The sequence below is a fragment of the Pelecanus crispus genome, chromosome Z, assembly GCF_030463565.1.
Source record: "Pelecanus crispus isolate bPelCri1 chromosome Z, bPelCri1.pri, whole genome shotgun sequence".
In the NCBI taxonomy this organism is placed as follows: Eukaryota; Metazoa; Chordata; class Aves; order Pelecaniformes; family Pelecanidae; genus Pelecanus; species Pelecanus crispus.
In genome coordinates this window covers 54,819,719-54,837,248 of record NC_134676.1, presented here as the reverse complement: position 1 = coordinate 54,837,248, position 17,530 = coordinate 54,819,719, and the positions used below count along the sequence as shown (strand labels likewise).

The 17,530-nt window shown below is 45.3% G+C and overlaps 1 protein-coding gene across 1 annotated transcript in view; it reads right to left on the bottom strand.

Annotated features, from left to right (window-relative positions):
- Positions 1-369: 369 nt before the first annotated feature.
- Positions 370-17,530, bottom strand: part of PSD3 (pleckstrin and Sec7 domain containing 3) — a 79,952-nt gene continuing 62,791 nt past the window's right edge. The window contains exons 11-15 of the mRNA XM_075727103.1: positions 17,035-17,105; positions 10,883-11,040; positions 9,860-10,004; positions 6,497-6,640; positions 370-582 (exon numbers count right to left, since the gene is read on the bottom strand). Of these exons, the coding sequence (XP_075583218.1) occupies positions 370-582; positions 6,497-6,640; positions 9,860-10,004; positions 10,883-11,040; positions 17,035-17,105 (731 nt within the window). The remainder of the gene's footprint in view (positions 583-6,496; positions 6,641-9,859; positions 10,005-10,882; positions 11,041-17,034; positions 17,106-17,530) is intronic.

The following is a 17,530-nucleotide window of genomic DNA, read 5'->3' as shown; positions in this document are numbered from 1 at the left end:
CCACGTAAATAAAGTGACAAGTGACTTGAGAGATGAAAGCCACGTGCCGATGGGAGGAGATAAAGGGGGAAGAGACAGAATATACGTCACAGCGCTCTACCCCTCCCCCAGCTCCTTTAGAAACAGAACAACACAAAAAAGTCCTGATGCTTCAGTTGCTAAATGATAAATTAACAAAGCAAAGCAAAGCAGGAGCAAAGACATCTCCCACAATCTGCACAGAAACAGCAAAATATACAATAGAAAATGTCACTAACACCCCATTCAGGCAGATGCACTTATTTTTTGTGAATGACAGGTTATCAAATGAAAAAATTTTGACCACCGGTATTTTGCTGCATGGCTGTTCCCCTAGTTGACATTTCCACCCTAAGTGACCTTCTGCTTAATGCTGGGTGTTTCTGGCCTGTAGTCCTTCCTCTCCGAGACATTGCGTTTCACCTTGGCACTAACTGGAGACTCCTGATTCAATGAGGGACTCGAGTGGGATTTCTTCAGTCCTGGCGCATCGTTCTCTCCTCCACTCAGCAGCTCCTTCACCCCTTCTTTCAGAAGGCCAACGTAAATCTCATAGCGATTTTTCTGGGAAATGAAAAGAAAGGCCTGAATCAGTCTGGAAGAAATTCTGCAGAAGCACTTGAGAGACCGTCTGGGTAACTTAATGATTTCTGCTGTCCTTGAAAGCCAGGAGCCTCATATGGATGCGAACAATGGTGCCTGATGCGGACATGAACAATGGTGGCTAATGTAAATTACACTGTACAAAAAGGATTTCAGGCAGGCTGAGCCCGGGGGTGCTGTGCAATTAGAGGCACTCAGTTCTGCAGCACACAAATCCCAGTGCTCTGCTGAACAGTGGCTCCCAGCTAGTTGGAGAGCATGGTGATTTCCAAGTAACACCACCAAGCGAGAGCTCACTGACCTTAGTCATGCTGAGTCATATTCTGTGCTCACACATATTGAGATGTTATGTGCCCCACGCAGGCATGGAGATAAAGTGCAGCAAACTAAGGGACAACAAAAATCCTGCTCTGCTTGGCTACAGCTCTCCCCTGAGGCTCTCCACCCCTGCCAGCAGGTCCTGCTTTCCTTGCCTCAGCCCACAGGGGAGAAACCAAAGCAGGGTCCTGCTAAGCTCAGACTGTATCAGCTTGGCCACCACTGAGCTCATGAGAGGATGCTCTGCAAGGCCAGACCTTAACAAAAAGGAGCAGAAGAGAGGGGTATGACAGCAGCACAGTGTGTTCCCCTGACAGGGCCATTCATGGTGAATGATGAAGGTTGCTCTCTGTCCAGACACTTGTATTTTTCAACTGGAAAAAAATTACTTTACTCTGCCCCATGCCCACTTGTTCTGTTCCTTGTCTGGAGCAGAGCTTTCCCTCTCCAATGGGAAGATTTTGCTCTGTGTGCCACAATAACTTCTTTCTGCACAGAGCATCTCAGCAACCAACAAAACGAGGGTACATTAACAGAAGATCCCTGCAGGGCCTCAAAACCAGAAGCTGGGGCAGGAGGTCCTGAGAACACAGCAACCCACCTCCCGGGATTTATTTAATAACCTGCCTGTGATGTATCCACTAAAGATGTGGTGCAGGCATTGTAATTAAGGTGATCTCAGTAGACTGGGGCCCAGGGAAGGAGGATGCAAACATCCGTACTGATTGTTAATTTATATTTCAAAGTGGCAAAACAGTCGCCAAACTATGTTCCTGAGAGAGGAAAAAGTGTTTAAGAAAAATTCTTCCAATTTATAATAAAATAATAAAGTTCTGGTAATAACACTTATTCGAGGGCAGGAAGTCAAGAAGCTTGGTAACTGCTTTGAAGTGTGGAAATAAAGGCAAAAGGAGAGAACGTGACTGGGTTTTTATGATCCTCTTCTATGAGGTTTTGTTTATTCAGAGGAAGAGTCCTTTGAATAAACAAAACCTCACAGAAGACGATCATAAAAGAATCCACCTAAAAATTAAATAAAAAAGCATTCTTATCACTTCTATATCTGGAGCTCCAGCTCCACAACGCGAGACACAAACACATGAAATAGGTAAGATGTGTCATTCAATAAAAAAGGAAATGGAGAAACAGCAAGCAGAACCCTGACGATGATGCACTGGGCTGATGAATGATTCATCACACAACGAACGGGACACCTCTGCAAAACAGAAGGCAAGCCAGTGCTCTTAAGCCTGGGATCAGCGTAATATTCATCAAGGGACAGAGGGACTTTACTGCCATATGGACTTCTGATTCTTGTTGGTCCAGTAAACACCACCAGGGTCACAAGACCCATCAATCAGAATGGAAACCCAGGACCAGTTCCTGCCCTGCATGTCAGCCAGTGGCCATTTTGCCTTGGACTTTGTGGGCCCACAATTTCTATCGTAATTAAGCAATGCATTTGGAAGTTTCTATTTCGATTTCAACTGGAACAAACTTGCACTTTTGACATTTGAAGCTAGGTATTAAAGCTGGTGGAAATTTTTCCTTAAAAGAAATTAATCTGGAAGATGCTGTCAAGAAAGTAAAACCACAAAAGTTAAAAACCATTAAAAAGTTTCTGCAACATTATCTCTGAAGACTGAATGCACATAATAAAGAGGAGATGAGGCAGCCACCCATCAAATTTCTGGCTTCACCTCTCACCTGACAGTACACAAAAGATCTCAAACCATAAATTTGCTGCAATGAGCAACCATCATCTGGACCAGCACTTCCTCAGAAAGCAAGCAAAGAGGACATGTTCCTTCCTTGGTGTCTACAGGCAAAGACACCGGCAAGAAGAAACGCTCCTGGCTGCATCCCTGAACAAGGACCAGGCACTTCCTGGCTCACCTCCCCTCAGAAAGAAATACCACCTCACTTGTCTTTCATCAGGAACAAGAATGAAGGGAATGCTGGAAAAAGGAATTACAAGGGCCTACAGAAAAGGAGTCTGGCTTCTTCCTTCCTAATGGGACTATGCTGCTTCCTTTGGGACTCACAGGCCTTTCTGGTGTGCTTCTGGAGATGTATCAGCATGGCCCCTTGTACGCAGATGCAAGGTCTGGTCTGCAGTCTCAGCCTGAAAGAGCCAAGTACAAAATACTGCCTCATCTGCCTCCTGCCCTTTTGCTTTGACCCCACGCAGCAAGGTCTGCCACCAGCTCCTGCCTGACCCTGACAGGACTTTGTTCTGAAGGGAAGGTGAGGAAACCTCAAAACCAGGGTAAACTTTCCATTCAGGATTTTCATATAGCTGACTTTTTTTTTTTTTAATGCCTATTGACAGTTCAACATGGCCTGTGAAATTTGTGCCAAATGTGAAGTAACACAACATTGCACAGCAGCCCCTTGAATCACCATCTCTCGCACACAACTGAAGTTGGTGCCACCACTTGCCTGCCACCACAATTGCTGCTCAAGGCTCTCACTTAGGGAAGAAGACGTCTTTTGCTTCCTGGGCTGTACTGGTTCTGCTTTGTACTGAGGTACCTGAGAAATATTTCTCTAAAGACCACCATGATAAAATTGAAAGAAAACAGAAAAAATGCACAACAGTCTCCTCTTCCATCAATCTTTCTAAAATCATCTAACACTCCAGCCTACATTTCATCCTAACTCATCATGCTTCTGGAAGTCATAGAAAATAAACTGTGTGTCAGGGACCCAAAGCCAAGAAACTCGCTGCTCTCCCAAGTTGCACAAGACCCCCTACAGAGTGAAAGTATGTGGCTTGCTCTGTACATCCGAGTGCTGTGTTCAAAACTGACATTGTGCCATTGATCACAACCATTTGATTTCAATCGTTCAGCCAGTTTCCAAACCACCTTACTGTCGATTTCCTAGTCCACACTTTATCAGCTTGTCTACAAGGATGTTAGAGGAGACAATGTCCAAATCCTTGCTAGAGTCAAGAACAAACAACATCCACTGCTCTCCCCTCATCCATCACACCAGACATCTCATTGCAAAAGGCTACCATGTTGGTCAGGCATGATTTCCCCTTCATAAAGACATGATGATTACTCACAATCACCTTCTTGTCTTTAATGTGTTTGGAAGTGATTTCTGGGAGAATTTGCTCCATCCCCTTCCCACAGACAGAGAAGCTGCTGACCAGCCTGTAGTTACCGGGACCTTCCTCCTTGCCTTTCTTGAAGACAGGAATGACATTTGCTTTCCTCCAGTCCTCAGAAACCTCCTCTGATCACCATGACCTTTCAAAGGTAATCAAGAGTGGCCTTGCAGCTTTCTCAGCACTCATGGTTGCATCCCATCAGATCCCATGGACTTGCATATGTCCAGTTTAAATATTCCCTAACTTTATCATCCTTCACCAAGCATAAGTCTTCCTTGCTCCAGATTTTCCCACTGGGCTCATGTATTTGAGACTGCTGAAGGCTGGTTTTACCAGTACAGACCCAAACAAAGAAGACATTGAGTACCCTGGCCTTTCCCTGTTTTTTGCGACCCAGTCCCCTGCCCCCCTAGGGCCCATATTTTCCCTAGCTCTCCTGCTGTTAATGTATCTCTATTCCTCCTGTGTCACCTGTCACTGCTTCCACCTCCTGCACACTTCCTTTATATGGTGGAGTTTTGCCAGGAGCAACTTGTTCATCCATGAAGGCCTTCAGTCATCTTTGCTTGGTTTCTTGCTTGTCAGGGTGAACCATTCCTGAGCTTAAAGGAGGTGGTCCTTGAAAAGGATCTCCCAAAGCCCTCTTCCCCCCAGGGTCTTATCTAATGGGATTCTTCCAAGCAGTTCCCTTGAACAAGCCAAAGTCAGCTCTCCTGAAGCCCAAGGTTGTGATCCTACTTTTTACTTTGACCCCTCCTTTCAGGATCACGAAGTCCTGCATCTCGTGATCACTGTTGCCACAGTTGCCCCTGACCTTCATGTCCCCTTATCAGTTCTTCCTAGTTTATAAGTGAGAGGTCCAGCAAAGTGCCTCTCCTTGTCTGCTCAGTCACCTGTGTTAGGAAGTTGTTGTCAATGCACTCCAGAAACATCCTGGATTGCTTGTGCCCTGCTGTGTTGTCCCTTCAGCAGATAGAGGGGTAGTTGAAGTTCCCCATGAGGACCAGGGACTGCAAACACAAGGTTTGTTCCAGTTTTTTGAAAAAGGCCTAGCAGTCAGCCACCGCAACAATCTCATCACCCTTCCTTAGGCAAAGTTTGGTGTGTGCTGGCTACTTACTCACATAAAGGGTGATTCCCCCTCCTTGCCATCCCTGTCTGTCCTTTCTAAAAAGCCTGTATCCATTCATGGCAGCACTCCAGTCATATGAGCTATCCCATCACCTCACTTCAGACCTGTTTTATTGATTATGTAGTCTCTCCTGTTCACATCATTGTGTACCCTTTGCTTGCCAGCCCTGTCCACCACTTCCTCATTTGATTGTTGGTCAGATCACTTCAGGTATGTGGGAGAACAAACTGGCCAGCTGTGTTCCCTATACCAAACAGTAGCAAAACATCTGTGCAAAACATCTCAAGTACGCAATGCAGCCCAGGGCTACTGCAAAGTCAAACCCAACACAGCGGTTACAACCTTCTGCAGAAGTACACAACCACTCAAGCCCAGGAGTAAAAAGAGCTCCTCCAAAAGAAACTCATATAACACATGGCAGAAGGCTTACTTCAGTTCTGGAGGCTTGTGTTGCCTCCAGCTTCTCCTCTGGTGGTCTCTCTGACTTTTGTCTTATCTGCTCTTTCTCTCCTTCAGACTATGGATTTTCCTTGCCAGGCAGTGGCTATCTAGAGTAGGATCCTTTCAGACCCAAGGCAACACTGACTCGCAGTTCTGGGGGAAAAGCTCAAAGGTGCAGCCATGAAAAATACCAGGCATCTGCTGGGTTGCCGAACCCCTCCCACATAGCCCTACAATGTGGCAGACACCATGATGGATAAAAGCTGCTGTCAGATACTCAGAACAATTTTCTAATGCAGCTGCCCAAGTTGCATCACTCAGTCCTGTGATCTTTAATTCTAACCTTTTCCTGCTCGTCCTGACATGCAGCTCACTGGTGCGTAACACAAATGGCTCTGATGAGGCATGCCTATGACAATAATTTTGGAAGAGCAGTTCCTTCAGAACATACCAATGGAAGACAATTATCATGATCTGCATTACTGCAGAATGCAGTCATTCCATAAAGATTGAGGTGCCAACACACTGGGCAACAAACACATAGTCTTACAACACAAGACAGTTCCTGCCTGAAGACTTCATCAACTCTTCAGACACATCTCGCAAGGACAGAGCGTTACATTTTTATCCTCCATTTAACAGATGAGGAGCTAAATTCATGGCTAAGGTCACAGGAAGTTCTTATCAGAAAGCGGAGGCACATCGCAGTTTCTCGGATTGCTGTGACATATCTGTCTAACAAGAACATACTCCTTGGTGAACTAAGGTGAAAAATGCAGAACTTTAGGACTGTACCCCAAGTATAAGACCACCTGCCCCATCCACACCCAAAAAGTTAAAGTAATAATGTTTCCCAAACATACCTCAAACTCCAGATAGTGGTCCTTCAGTTTGTAATCATCTACTTCCTTGCCTTTGAGCTTCTTGTCAGGAGGATAGGAGCGATGTTCGGCAAGCTCAGTGGAGATCTGCTTCAGCTTAGCTTCATGGGACTTCAGCTGTTCATCCTTCAGAAATACATTAGGTACTTAAGTGACAGAATCTAAAATATTTGATAAGCAAAGGAAAATAGAGAGATCCCTGTACAATAATACCAAGTAGTTTCTTTTTCTTTCTCTCCTTTCCTTTAACTAATTTTAATTAGATTGACAAGGCCTGTTATCCCAGAGCTCTGTCCCCAACAGCCCCCTCAAAGGTACCCAAGCGAAGTGGCCAAGTTTGCAGAAAAACTCAGCAGCTAGCAGATGCCACCAGGAAGAATAGCAAACCTGTCATCCCTCGCCTTGCTGAGAGCAACGGAAGCAGTTTGCTGCAGAGAATTACTGACAACATGACACTTCTGCTCTAATACATTTTCTGGCAAATTAATTAAGGCTGTTGTGTATGCAGTCAGACCAAGGGCAGAATGAGACAGGCGAAGACCCTACCTCAGGTCTTTGCAATGTAAAAGTAGCTCCTTCCAGGACGAAAAGGACATAGAGTCAGGGCCCGCCCTTCCATTTCTGCACTACCAAATGCTCTCTGGTCTGCAGCTTCCATTTGTTCAGAACAATACACTGCATCCAGAAGAGGAAGGGCTGTCCAATCCCCAAAAGGTATCTCATATTGCTATGCTGCTACCAGCTTTTATCCCACTGTGCATTTGGAGAAAGTGAGGAGCTGCTACTCCCCCTTTCTAGGCAATTTCCTTTATCATAATCCCAGGCCCACTCACTTCCTCCAGTCCATCTGTCAGCTAACCTTCCCTCAGCTCAGAAGGTTTCCAGCTCCTGCAGCATGGCCTTCTGGCCATTTCTAGGCTTGGATCTGAAATTCTGTTTGAATTAGGTAAGTCCAAAATATAGACATGATCATGCAGATCTCAGTGACTTAGCCAGAGTCGTAACAGCAGGTAGTGCCTAGCTCAGCTCCCCCTTAGGTACCTAGCCTCAGAGGAGGGGATAGTTGCCAGTATTGTCCCCCAGTGGTGTGGCTGCGCAGCTTGACGCTTCAAGCCTAGCTCGGACATGCCTGCACTGCACTATGAGTCACAACCAGGGACAGAGCCTCTCCGCTCACTGACCTGGGGCTGCGGAGAAGAGCAGAAAGGGGGAAAGCTTCTGCAGAGGCTGATAATTGAGCCCCAGCTAATCTTGGGTTTCAACTCTTTTGCAAGAGAACTGAAGAAAGAAACGTGGGATAATTTGCCTCCGCCTATACATGGTAGGGCTCAAACCACTCGCTATTGGCTGCCAAAAATTCTTGCTGCTGTTAATAACTAACTACCCTGGATCTGCTTGCTGTCTCTATTAGTGTCCAATCACTCTTTACGTTGTGCTGAATCCCTCGTCCCAGTGACATCCTGTTGCAGTGAGTTCTACAGGCTGATAACAGGAGGTCTTTGAGCAGGTTTCAATTTGGCACTTGTAATTTCCAGGGCAGCAGCCCTTTAGAGCTTTTGTGCGTGCATGCACATTCTCAGAAAAAAGATAAAACCCCCCTCCCTAGTAGATCTTTTCTAGACTGGGTGTTCCTTTATATATAGCTTTGTCACATCCCTCTTTGGCTGGACTAACCAAGATCAGACACTGATCTGCTTTTGAAAGCAAACTTGGTACAATGATCTTGCACAACCTGTCATGTCCAACCTCTCTCCCTTGTCCATGTTAGGTCCTCACTGCATCCCAACTTCTGCCAGACCAGGAACAGGCCCTTTGAAGAAGTACTGTCCATCATGATTCAGCCCACAAAATCCTAAACAGCAACCAACAGGGATTTGACAATTCAGATTTTTTTGTCTGCCAAATGAGAAGCAGCCTGCTGGCAGCTTTTCCACACTGACAGATAAAAGCAGACATGTTTCTGCTTGCCTTTGAATTTATCTGCTTTGAACACTTAACATTCTTCTGCCTTTAGCTAAAACAGCTTATCTTATTCCACTTTTCGTGTCTCCTCTTCTTCGAGACATGAACCACAGGGCTGTGTTCTATTTTTTTCCTTTCCAGATTAAATGGAAACAAAGAGGCTAGGAAACAACGTGCTAAATGGAACAATCACACAGAACAACGATGAGTTAAAAAAGCTTTTTTGGTGACTGGGGGTAAATTACTGAAGCCCCATACAGTATTTTAAAAAAGGTATGCGTGAGCAAAAGGTAAAACCACAAGGATGAGACAAGTTAGTATTATTCTGTATGAGCCATGTTTTAAACTTTAACCCAGAATAGAAGATAGAAAGTCGGTCACCACATTGTAAGAAGAATGGCTACTGCCACAGAGAGGGAAAAAGCAGGGGCGACATTAAAAAACCCACCTCCTTAGAGAAATGCAGATTATGAGACAGTGGTTTCTAAGGAGTGTTGCTAAGCTATGAAGATGGCAAAAAATGCATTTATAAAGCAATTCAGCATGGGCAGATGACTTTAAAAGCTACAGGAGGTTACTCATAAAGTATACACCTAGGATTGGGATCTATCACCTCTGCCACTCTGTCAGTCTGATCAATGTGTTCAATATCATGTTCCTGCCAGTGCAGGAGGAATTGCAGGCATGCATCACAGCTCTCAAAGTACACAGAGCTATGGGCGCAAGCATCAGACACAGCCAGCCTGAAACAAGCAGAAGTAGGTGTTTTTCGTGCAAGAAGTAGTAGAGCTGTGAAACTCCCTGCCACAGGATGTTGTGGAAGCTGAAAGCTTATGTGATCACAAGGGGAGACCAAAGACGTTCATGTAAGAAACAGTTTATAAATATACATTAAACAGGAAATCCCTGAGCTGATAAGGGTTGGAGTCTGGAAAAGTACTGTGGGAGAAATATAACTGATGCTTGCCTGATGCATCAGCTTTCACCTTTCATCACCCCAATAAGCCAAAGACCAGGAGTATGTCCATTTCTTCTGAAATGAGTAGCAATAAACACTCAAATTAAAAAAAACAACACCAGTCAGACAGTATTTTAAATGTCCTCTGCAGAGCCATAACAGCAGGATGAAAATTCTATATCTGGTACTAGGAACACTGGTGATTGTTTCTTTTCCTCAAAAATATAAATTATATTAAAGTCTGCTCCTTCTCTCCCCCCACTTCAAATCTTGCATCAGGAAATGTGCAGAGATTTACTGTGCAAGACTCCTTCTCCTAGGAACGCTACTGGCGACAGCCACAAAACAATGGCAAGGACCACCAGCCAGTCTCCAGCCAGCCAGAGAAATTGCCATCACCTACCCTCTATATAAAAAAAGCTCACCTGAGATAGCTTCGTTGTGGTGGCTGGCAGGAGTGGGCGACTGAACTTCTTCTGAGAGCCAATTGCCGCTGGAAATGGCGGTGCAGAGAAGACAGCAGCCACACAGTTAATTTTGTTGATCCAGGTCTGCATTTCTTCTTGGCTCCTGGGGAAGAAACACATATAAAGCACCTGTTGACTCAGCCTCCTCTACCTCTTTCCCACCCCTTCAATGGCATTTTAAAAGTGAGAATAACCAGAACTGGACAAGTCTTTGAGTCTGCTCAGTCTTCTGGTCTATCTTTGCAAGTGGTTAGTGTCAGGTATCTCAGTCACAGGCTGGCTCGTGATTAGGTCCATAACTCACCCTAGCATGCATCTTTTCCTAATCCAATCCAAATGACACAAGCAACAGAGAAAACCAATGCCCTGATTCAGACATGTCCTAAGATCTCAGCTGTGCTGGACACCACAGACCTCTAGGAGGTTTCACATGGGTCTCAATAGAAAAGGGCTCATGCACAAGCCTGATGCATAGGTTTTTAATGTCAGAAGCAAAGGCAGGTCATCTGTTCTTTCTGGGTATCACAGGCTGAAGAACTTAAGCAAATTATTCTTGTATTAAGTAGTAACTTTGTTTCTTACCAAAGCATATCTTCTAGAAAGACACCCAGCTAGATCCTGATGTCATCAGGAGACAGAGAACTCAAAGACTGCCTTTGGTCATTTGTTTCAACGATTAATCACCCTGTTAAAAGTTTGTGCCTTGTTTCCAAATTGAATTTCCTGCAGCTTCAGCTTCCAGCTGCTGCATCTTGTTATGCTTTTCTCAGCTAGATTAAAAAGCCTCTTAAAACCTGATGTTTCTTTCTCATGAACTACTTGTGCACTCTAATCAAATCACTACTTAATCTTATTTCTGATCAAATAAACAGATTGAACCTTTTAAGCCTCTGCTTTAACCTGTCCAGGCATGAATTTACCCATCCTTCAGCACTGCTTTCGTTCCTCAACGATTGGCACAAAGCACAAGAAAGCACTTACTGGGCTTGGAAAAGCAGGACCCTCCAATCTGCTGTTTTAAGCTTGAGGACATTGGGTTTCTTCTCATAGTCTGTTGCCTTGGATGCTAGCGCATGATGCACACTAACTGCATTCTTCAGATCTTCCTCTGACAAAGCCTTTTCTGGCTTATATTCGTCCTGCAGGAGTTAACAGGGGAAAAACGGCATCTTATTTCTCCACGTGCTACTCCTTTTTTCTTAACCTAGGGAAAAACCTTGTTCCACAGTAATGAATAGTATTAAAGTATATGAACTGAATGCAACCTGACTTGAGCACTTCTGGTTTCCACTACCTTTAACATCTTTTCCTTTCTCTTTCTTTCTCTTTTTTGATCTCTTTGCAAGGTAGAGAAGTAGTTCCACTTGACAGGAAGAGGGGTAAACAGGGAGTATTTGACTATCAGAACAGCTGTGGGCTATTTGTCTTCATTTCAGGAATCCTTCATGGCCAGCTCCCCACCTCTACTGCTCAGCTGCCGGTTCCTGCTTGGGTTCTCAGCCTCCACCGCTCGGTTTTTATTTTTCTCAAACAACTACCTTTGTACGTCCTCCTAGGCAGGCCCTCACACAGTGGAGAAGCCTCCTTACCAGTCTCCACAAAGAAAATATAGCAACCTCCTTTAAATCTCTCTGCTCAGGGTCTGCAAATGGCAAGCACATCACCATCCAGGTTTTTGATACAACAGTACCACTCCTAACACCAAATGACAAAAGCAGGGAGTCAAGCTCCTCTTTGTTGCAAGCATCAGCCTGGAGCAGTCTTTGATCTCCTGAGTGACAGAAGCTGGATGAGGGCACAATCATGGTGTAACCACAAGTTCAGTTTAAAGCCCAGCTGACTATAAATGGCTTGGGAAAGCCAGGAGCCTTTTCAAGGAAGTCACTTGCCAGCAATGCTGCATACACAAAGTTTCTGAAGAAGAGGCCAAAGCAGTCTGCAATTGACTCCATTTCTCCCCCTTAGTACATCATAGCAATCAGTCTCATCTGAAACACCCACCAAGGGAGCAGGTGTGACAGCTGCAAAACAGAGGAATAATTCCCTACAGGCCTGAAAGCTACCTCCACTTGAACCTAAGAGTTATGAGATGGGGTTTAGCAGGCAACAGAGTGCAGGATGCAGAGCATGTGCAGGGACAGCACCAGCTTAAACACCCAGAGAGGCACCCACGCTGAAGAAGAGCTGGTTAACGTGCATGAATTGGTTTACACGGCTTCTCTGGCAGCACACAGACCAGAGCCGCAGCCAGAAGCAACTACACCGCTGCTGAAGGCATCTGTGCTCTCAGCCAGGCTGGGTTTGGTTGGGGCTCTCCCAGGCAAGTTTCAATGGATGGGGAGTCACCAGCTGTGGTGACCACCTCCCAGAAGGGAGGACAAAATGTCCTTCTCCTCTGTCACATCTCATCCTTCCTCAGAGAGGTCCAGCTAGGGCAGGCCCAGAACTTGCTGCTGCTCAGACCCTTCACCAGAGGAGATGCAGCTAACCAGCAATGCTGTCGCAGCACCACCCCTACTTGTAGACAGACAAAGGCAAAACCCACCACAGATCTGGCAGGCCTAGCAGAAGGGCAGAGCACTGCTGCACAGATGACCAAATGGTAGCATTCAACCTACATATCTGTGACATAAGGGGTTTTCCAGGTCTGGTAGCGAGCGAAGCCAAGCATCCTTCCTCTCTCATAGCTTGAGCCCAGCAAGCTTTGGAGGGATCTCCACATGATGGACTTTGCCCACTCCCATTAAAGTCCCTAGCCGAAGGACAAGGACTAGAGGAGGCTGTCCATTGTCTGGCCCAGCCCCATCTTGAAGATGGAGGAAGCAAGCCCTCATGTCAAGCCCCTTCCCTCACGGGTTCAAAAGCTGATTTATTTGGTGGTAGTTTTGGGGAAAATGACTGGCTCCACTGCCAAGGAGACTGGGAAAACTTTAGGGCCAGGAAATGAACTTAGGCAGGCCTCAGAAACACGATATTCTGGCTATCCTCAAGTTACTGCCTACAGACAGTGTCAGCTATTGCCTTGCCTGTTGCCTTCCAGCTTCCTCTGTGAGATGAATCCAACGTCCACAACCCTCTCTGGTGTCTAAACCTGTTCCAGAAGAACTCCACATTTGGGCAGTCCCAGAAGCAGTCCTGGCTGAGCACCTCTCCTTACTGACAGAGAGCATTCATGATAATCCTTGCTAATCCCACCGGATCAGCTGGGTGCAATCTACCTTGACAGCTGGGGCTCTGCCAGCTTCTCCAAAGGCACCGATCAGCATACCGGAAATGTCTCCATGTAGTTGGCCAGCCTCAGAGAAAGCTGGAAGGCTGTGAATGTGCTGTCAGAATTCCTCCTCTAAGGCCTCCAACTCTTTTCAACTGGCAGGGAATGCTAGGGGAGCAGGAACATCCGTATCTCCTATGCCATCAAGGACAGCACGTGCTCTGATGTGCTGGTGTCAGCATGGAGGTTGAGCTGAAATGGAAGGCAGCTTACTAAAGTTAGACCAAGACAGTGGCAAGAAATATATGAGGAGCTGGAAAGGAACTGTGACCTCTCTTATCAGCTGAAGGCTGATGTGAGTGTTTGCGCACAACACGATGACATGCCGAATTCATCTTTCTCAGACTTCTGGAGAATGACTTTCCCACATCCTGCTGACCTGGAGTCAGCATGTTTCTAAATCCATTTTTGATAGACCAGAGAATGGCATTTGGCTTTTTATCAGTCAATGTACTGTGGGTGGGTATCTCCGCTCAGTTGCATGTGAATGCTGCAAAATTCTCTCAGAAAGCCTCGCCACTGAACACTTTACATCATTCTGGCCTTTCTCTCTTTTTTTTTATATGTTAATAGAGGAAATACATTTGAGGAAAGTTATATAAAAACACCTGAAAGCCTGCAGGATTATAAAGTGCCACATCAAAGAGCAAAGATGTTGCAAATCTCACAGAAGAGTCCGAACAAAACGTGAAGGTTCATGTCCTGCACTGCTTGTCCAGAAGCAATTTCTAGCAAGGAAGCGAGGTCAGCCTTACATCCTCTCCTTATAAACCTCTCTTCTGTATGCACATCACATCCCATGTCAGTCTAGTGAACAGACATTCTGTCAAGCTCCTACTTTGCAATTTCCTCTTGCTATGAACAGAGGGCAGGAAATTAACCTTGGCCTGAGGATGCCCAGAGACAGGGCCAACATCTCAAACATGTCAAACCTCTCGTTTTATATAATACTGTGTAGGCATGTTTAGTTGGCTAATTGTGAATGCTTCCACTGAGCCCCTCCAGTGGCCTCTGTGCTCACTAGTTCAGAAACCATCTCACTTAAACCACTCATTTAAAAATAAAACAATATGCAGCACAGGAATTAGCACTGGAATGGTTCCAATGGAAAAAAAAAATGTAGGCATGGAGACAAGACTGCCCAGATAAACTCCCCAGTAAATCTCAAGTGACCACCATTTACAAACCACTCTCATACATGGACTTTGACATCAAAACAAGGAGAACTGGACTGGTATGCAAACAGAATGACAGCAGAATTGGGATCACACTTCGCACTGGGGGAATCACAGCTGCTACAAACAATATTTATATTACGGTAGTGTCTTGAGGGAACAGCTGAGTTACAGATAAACACAGAAAGCAATAGTGCAGAGGTTTGTACATGTGTTTGTGTGTATACAGCACCTAGACCAGTGAGACTTCTTTCTCCCCTGCTTGAATAGCACTCAGTGCAATGAAACCATCATCACAGATGTTACCTCCACAGATATATATATGATAATACAGATAATGAGAGAGAAAGGGACAATATGTGTGTGTGTGTATGTGAATGCACCCTGTCCTACAGCACTCCATAACCAGGAGAGAAGGCAAATGCAGGCAAGGAAATCCTTTGCCCATGACTACTGCTAGAGATATGCATTTCTACAAAGAAATCAAGCTGTTCTAAAATGCTGCTGAACTTTCTGAAATTAGGATAATTTCAGTCTCCTGGTATATTGCAAAAGGAAACAAAAGTTCAGCAACTTTTACTATAACAGCTTGGTCTAGCTGTGTATTTTAAAACCCTGGTACCCTCAACTTCTGCGATACCACATCCCTAACAGAGCAAAGTTTATTTCAAGGCTGAAGCAAAGCCCTCCTGGACCTTCTGGAGCTGAAGAGAAATCAGAGAATGTTTCACAGCTGCAGCATAAGGCACTGTGGCTGAGCAGGGGCCAGAGGCACCCTGGGGAGGCTCACAGCTGCCCCATCACGCTGGGAATGAGTCACTTCCCATGAGGACCCTCTGTCAACCTATTCACAGCACTGAAGTTAAAAGTCTTGCTTGTCACTGTGCCACAGTAAGATGGCTTCAGTGCAAGTGTCTTCAGGACCAAGTGGGAGAGTGCAGCTTCGCAGAGTAACCACCCTGTAATCACTGAATTCAAGTGCTGTGACAAGTCCAAGACACATGAATAACAAACAAATAAGAACAAGAACTCCAGCAATGCACTTCGTTCTGCAAAAATGCAGTCAGATGTGAAATTACTCTCTTGCTCTCCAAAGGATGGAGGGTGAGAGTGGGAAGAGCAACATTCTATAGAAAACTTGCATGCTACATCAGCATCTCTACATTTTGTCAAACAGAAAGCTTTTTAAACTAACATGCCAGTGATACTCATAAAAGTATTTAATTAAGACTCTAAAATAAACAGCATCTCCATTTCTTTCCTTTGAAAGCTTATTAATTCCCCCTCAAAGATCAAATAAGAAATTAATTAGTGTGTTATGGACAAGGAGCCTTCCTACCTAGGGAACGACACAGTCTCTTCAGGTGAACACTAAAGATGACTTATTTCAGGAATCAAAGCAGGTAACTCTATTTCAGCCAGGAAAGGACAAGTACAAACCTGCCATAAAGGCCACTTTAGTAAAATCTGAACCTGCTGCCAGCAAGAGGACCAGAGGGAAGGCTCACCTGCGATTCAGCAGATTTGTTTCTAGTCTCTTGCACTGGCTTTGAGCATGCCACATCCAACTTTCAGCCCAAATCTTCCCTCCTAACTGCAGATTGTTTTGTCTCCTTCAGGATTTCAGCCCTTTCAAAAAGGGTACTGCAGCCAGAGCATCCACCTTGTAAACCTCATGCTGTAAGAATTTGATCCAAACCACTCTCTTCTCAGAAACTATCCAGGTTGGCTCCAGTGAAACCAACAACTTCAGAAAGCCACAGCAGGGGAGGAGGAAACAGCAGTATGCACTTGAAATTATGCTCCTGATAGTTGCAAAACACAGTGGAAATGTAAAAAGGCTTTCAAAGCAGCATAATTCTACAATACAGGGCAGTCTGGACAAACACCACCTATTTCATTAATATTTCACCTATGCTGGGGGACAAAAAGCCTTAACAATCTACTTAGCTGCTACCATTTATTTGATTTTGACAGTTCTCACTCATCTGTTGCATTTCACGTTACAAGAGAATAGTTAAAACTGTATTATAATATATATAAGCTCGTGCCAAGAGACCTGAAGGGTTTCAGCTGACATTTTCTTTAGACTTTTTGCGGTCAGGGAGCAAAGTTTGTTATAAACCAGTGTCTCATCTTGCTTTGTGGGAAAAAAAAGAGGTATCCTTTTATCCTTCAATTGTTCTATGGAGCAGAAGCTGCATATTCCTACCAGGGCCAAGCTGCTGTTCAGTTGTTCTGCAGCTGGTCTTGCAGGCACTGCAGAAAAGTATACTATGAAAAGCTGGGAAAGGAGGACAGACTTACAGGAGGGGAAGTCATACATATAAAATGCAATGTTAAAAGCAGCCCAGAGGAATGCATGCAAGACACAGAGTGATGCTGCTGTCTTTGCTGGTGAAGCTGGCTATTTTTTCAGCCGTGAGTGACAGCAATGGTATAAGCTGGAATTGATGAGGTGCACATGTGGATGGGGGACAATGGAACTGAACTTGAAAGTGTGAAAAGGGGGAGGGTGTCAATGAAAGGATTCATGCCTGAATGTGTGTGTAAACAGGGTGGGGGAGAGAGCAGCTACACTGTGTGTTGGAGGGAAAGGAGCCTGGAGGTGGGCTGTGAGAGCGGAGAGGATGCCTGCTGCTTTATCCCTCTCTAATTAGTTTCCAAAAGACAGTGATTTCCCCTACCTTCTGCAAGTACAGGACTGTTCCCTTCAGCACAGCATAAAAGGTTTTCCAGCCTCGCTTTCCCCGGGGAGCTGCAAAGAAAACAAATGAAAACCCATTTAACTCGGATCCATTTTTACACTTTGTCTAGGCAACAGGAGAGCTACATTAGTCCTATGTTAAACCTCCTTTGTACTCTCCTTTTCAAAGGACAATGCAACTCAGCACAGTGCCTGCACATACCTCCTGTGTGAGAGAGTAATAAAACAACCCTGACGACAGCCCTGGACTGGATCAGAAGGGAACAGTAAGCAGGCCAGAGAGATCCAGTCTCCATGCTCTTGCAGGTAGGCATATACTGCCCCTACACAGCTAGGTCTGAGCTCTGTGCTGTGGTAGAGTTTTCAGAAGGAAACACCCTTTCTCCATGCCACAGCAGGCTGGCAGGCCCTGCTCATGACCAATGGGACACTGCTTAGAAGGCAGTGCCTCTCAAGAGCACCCTTCCCCCTTGCTG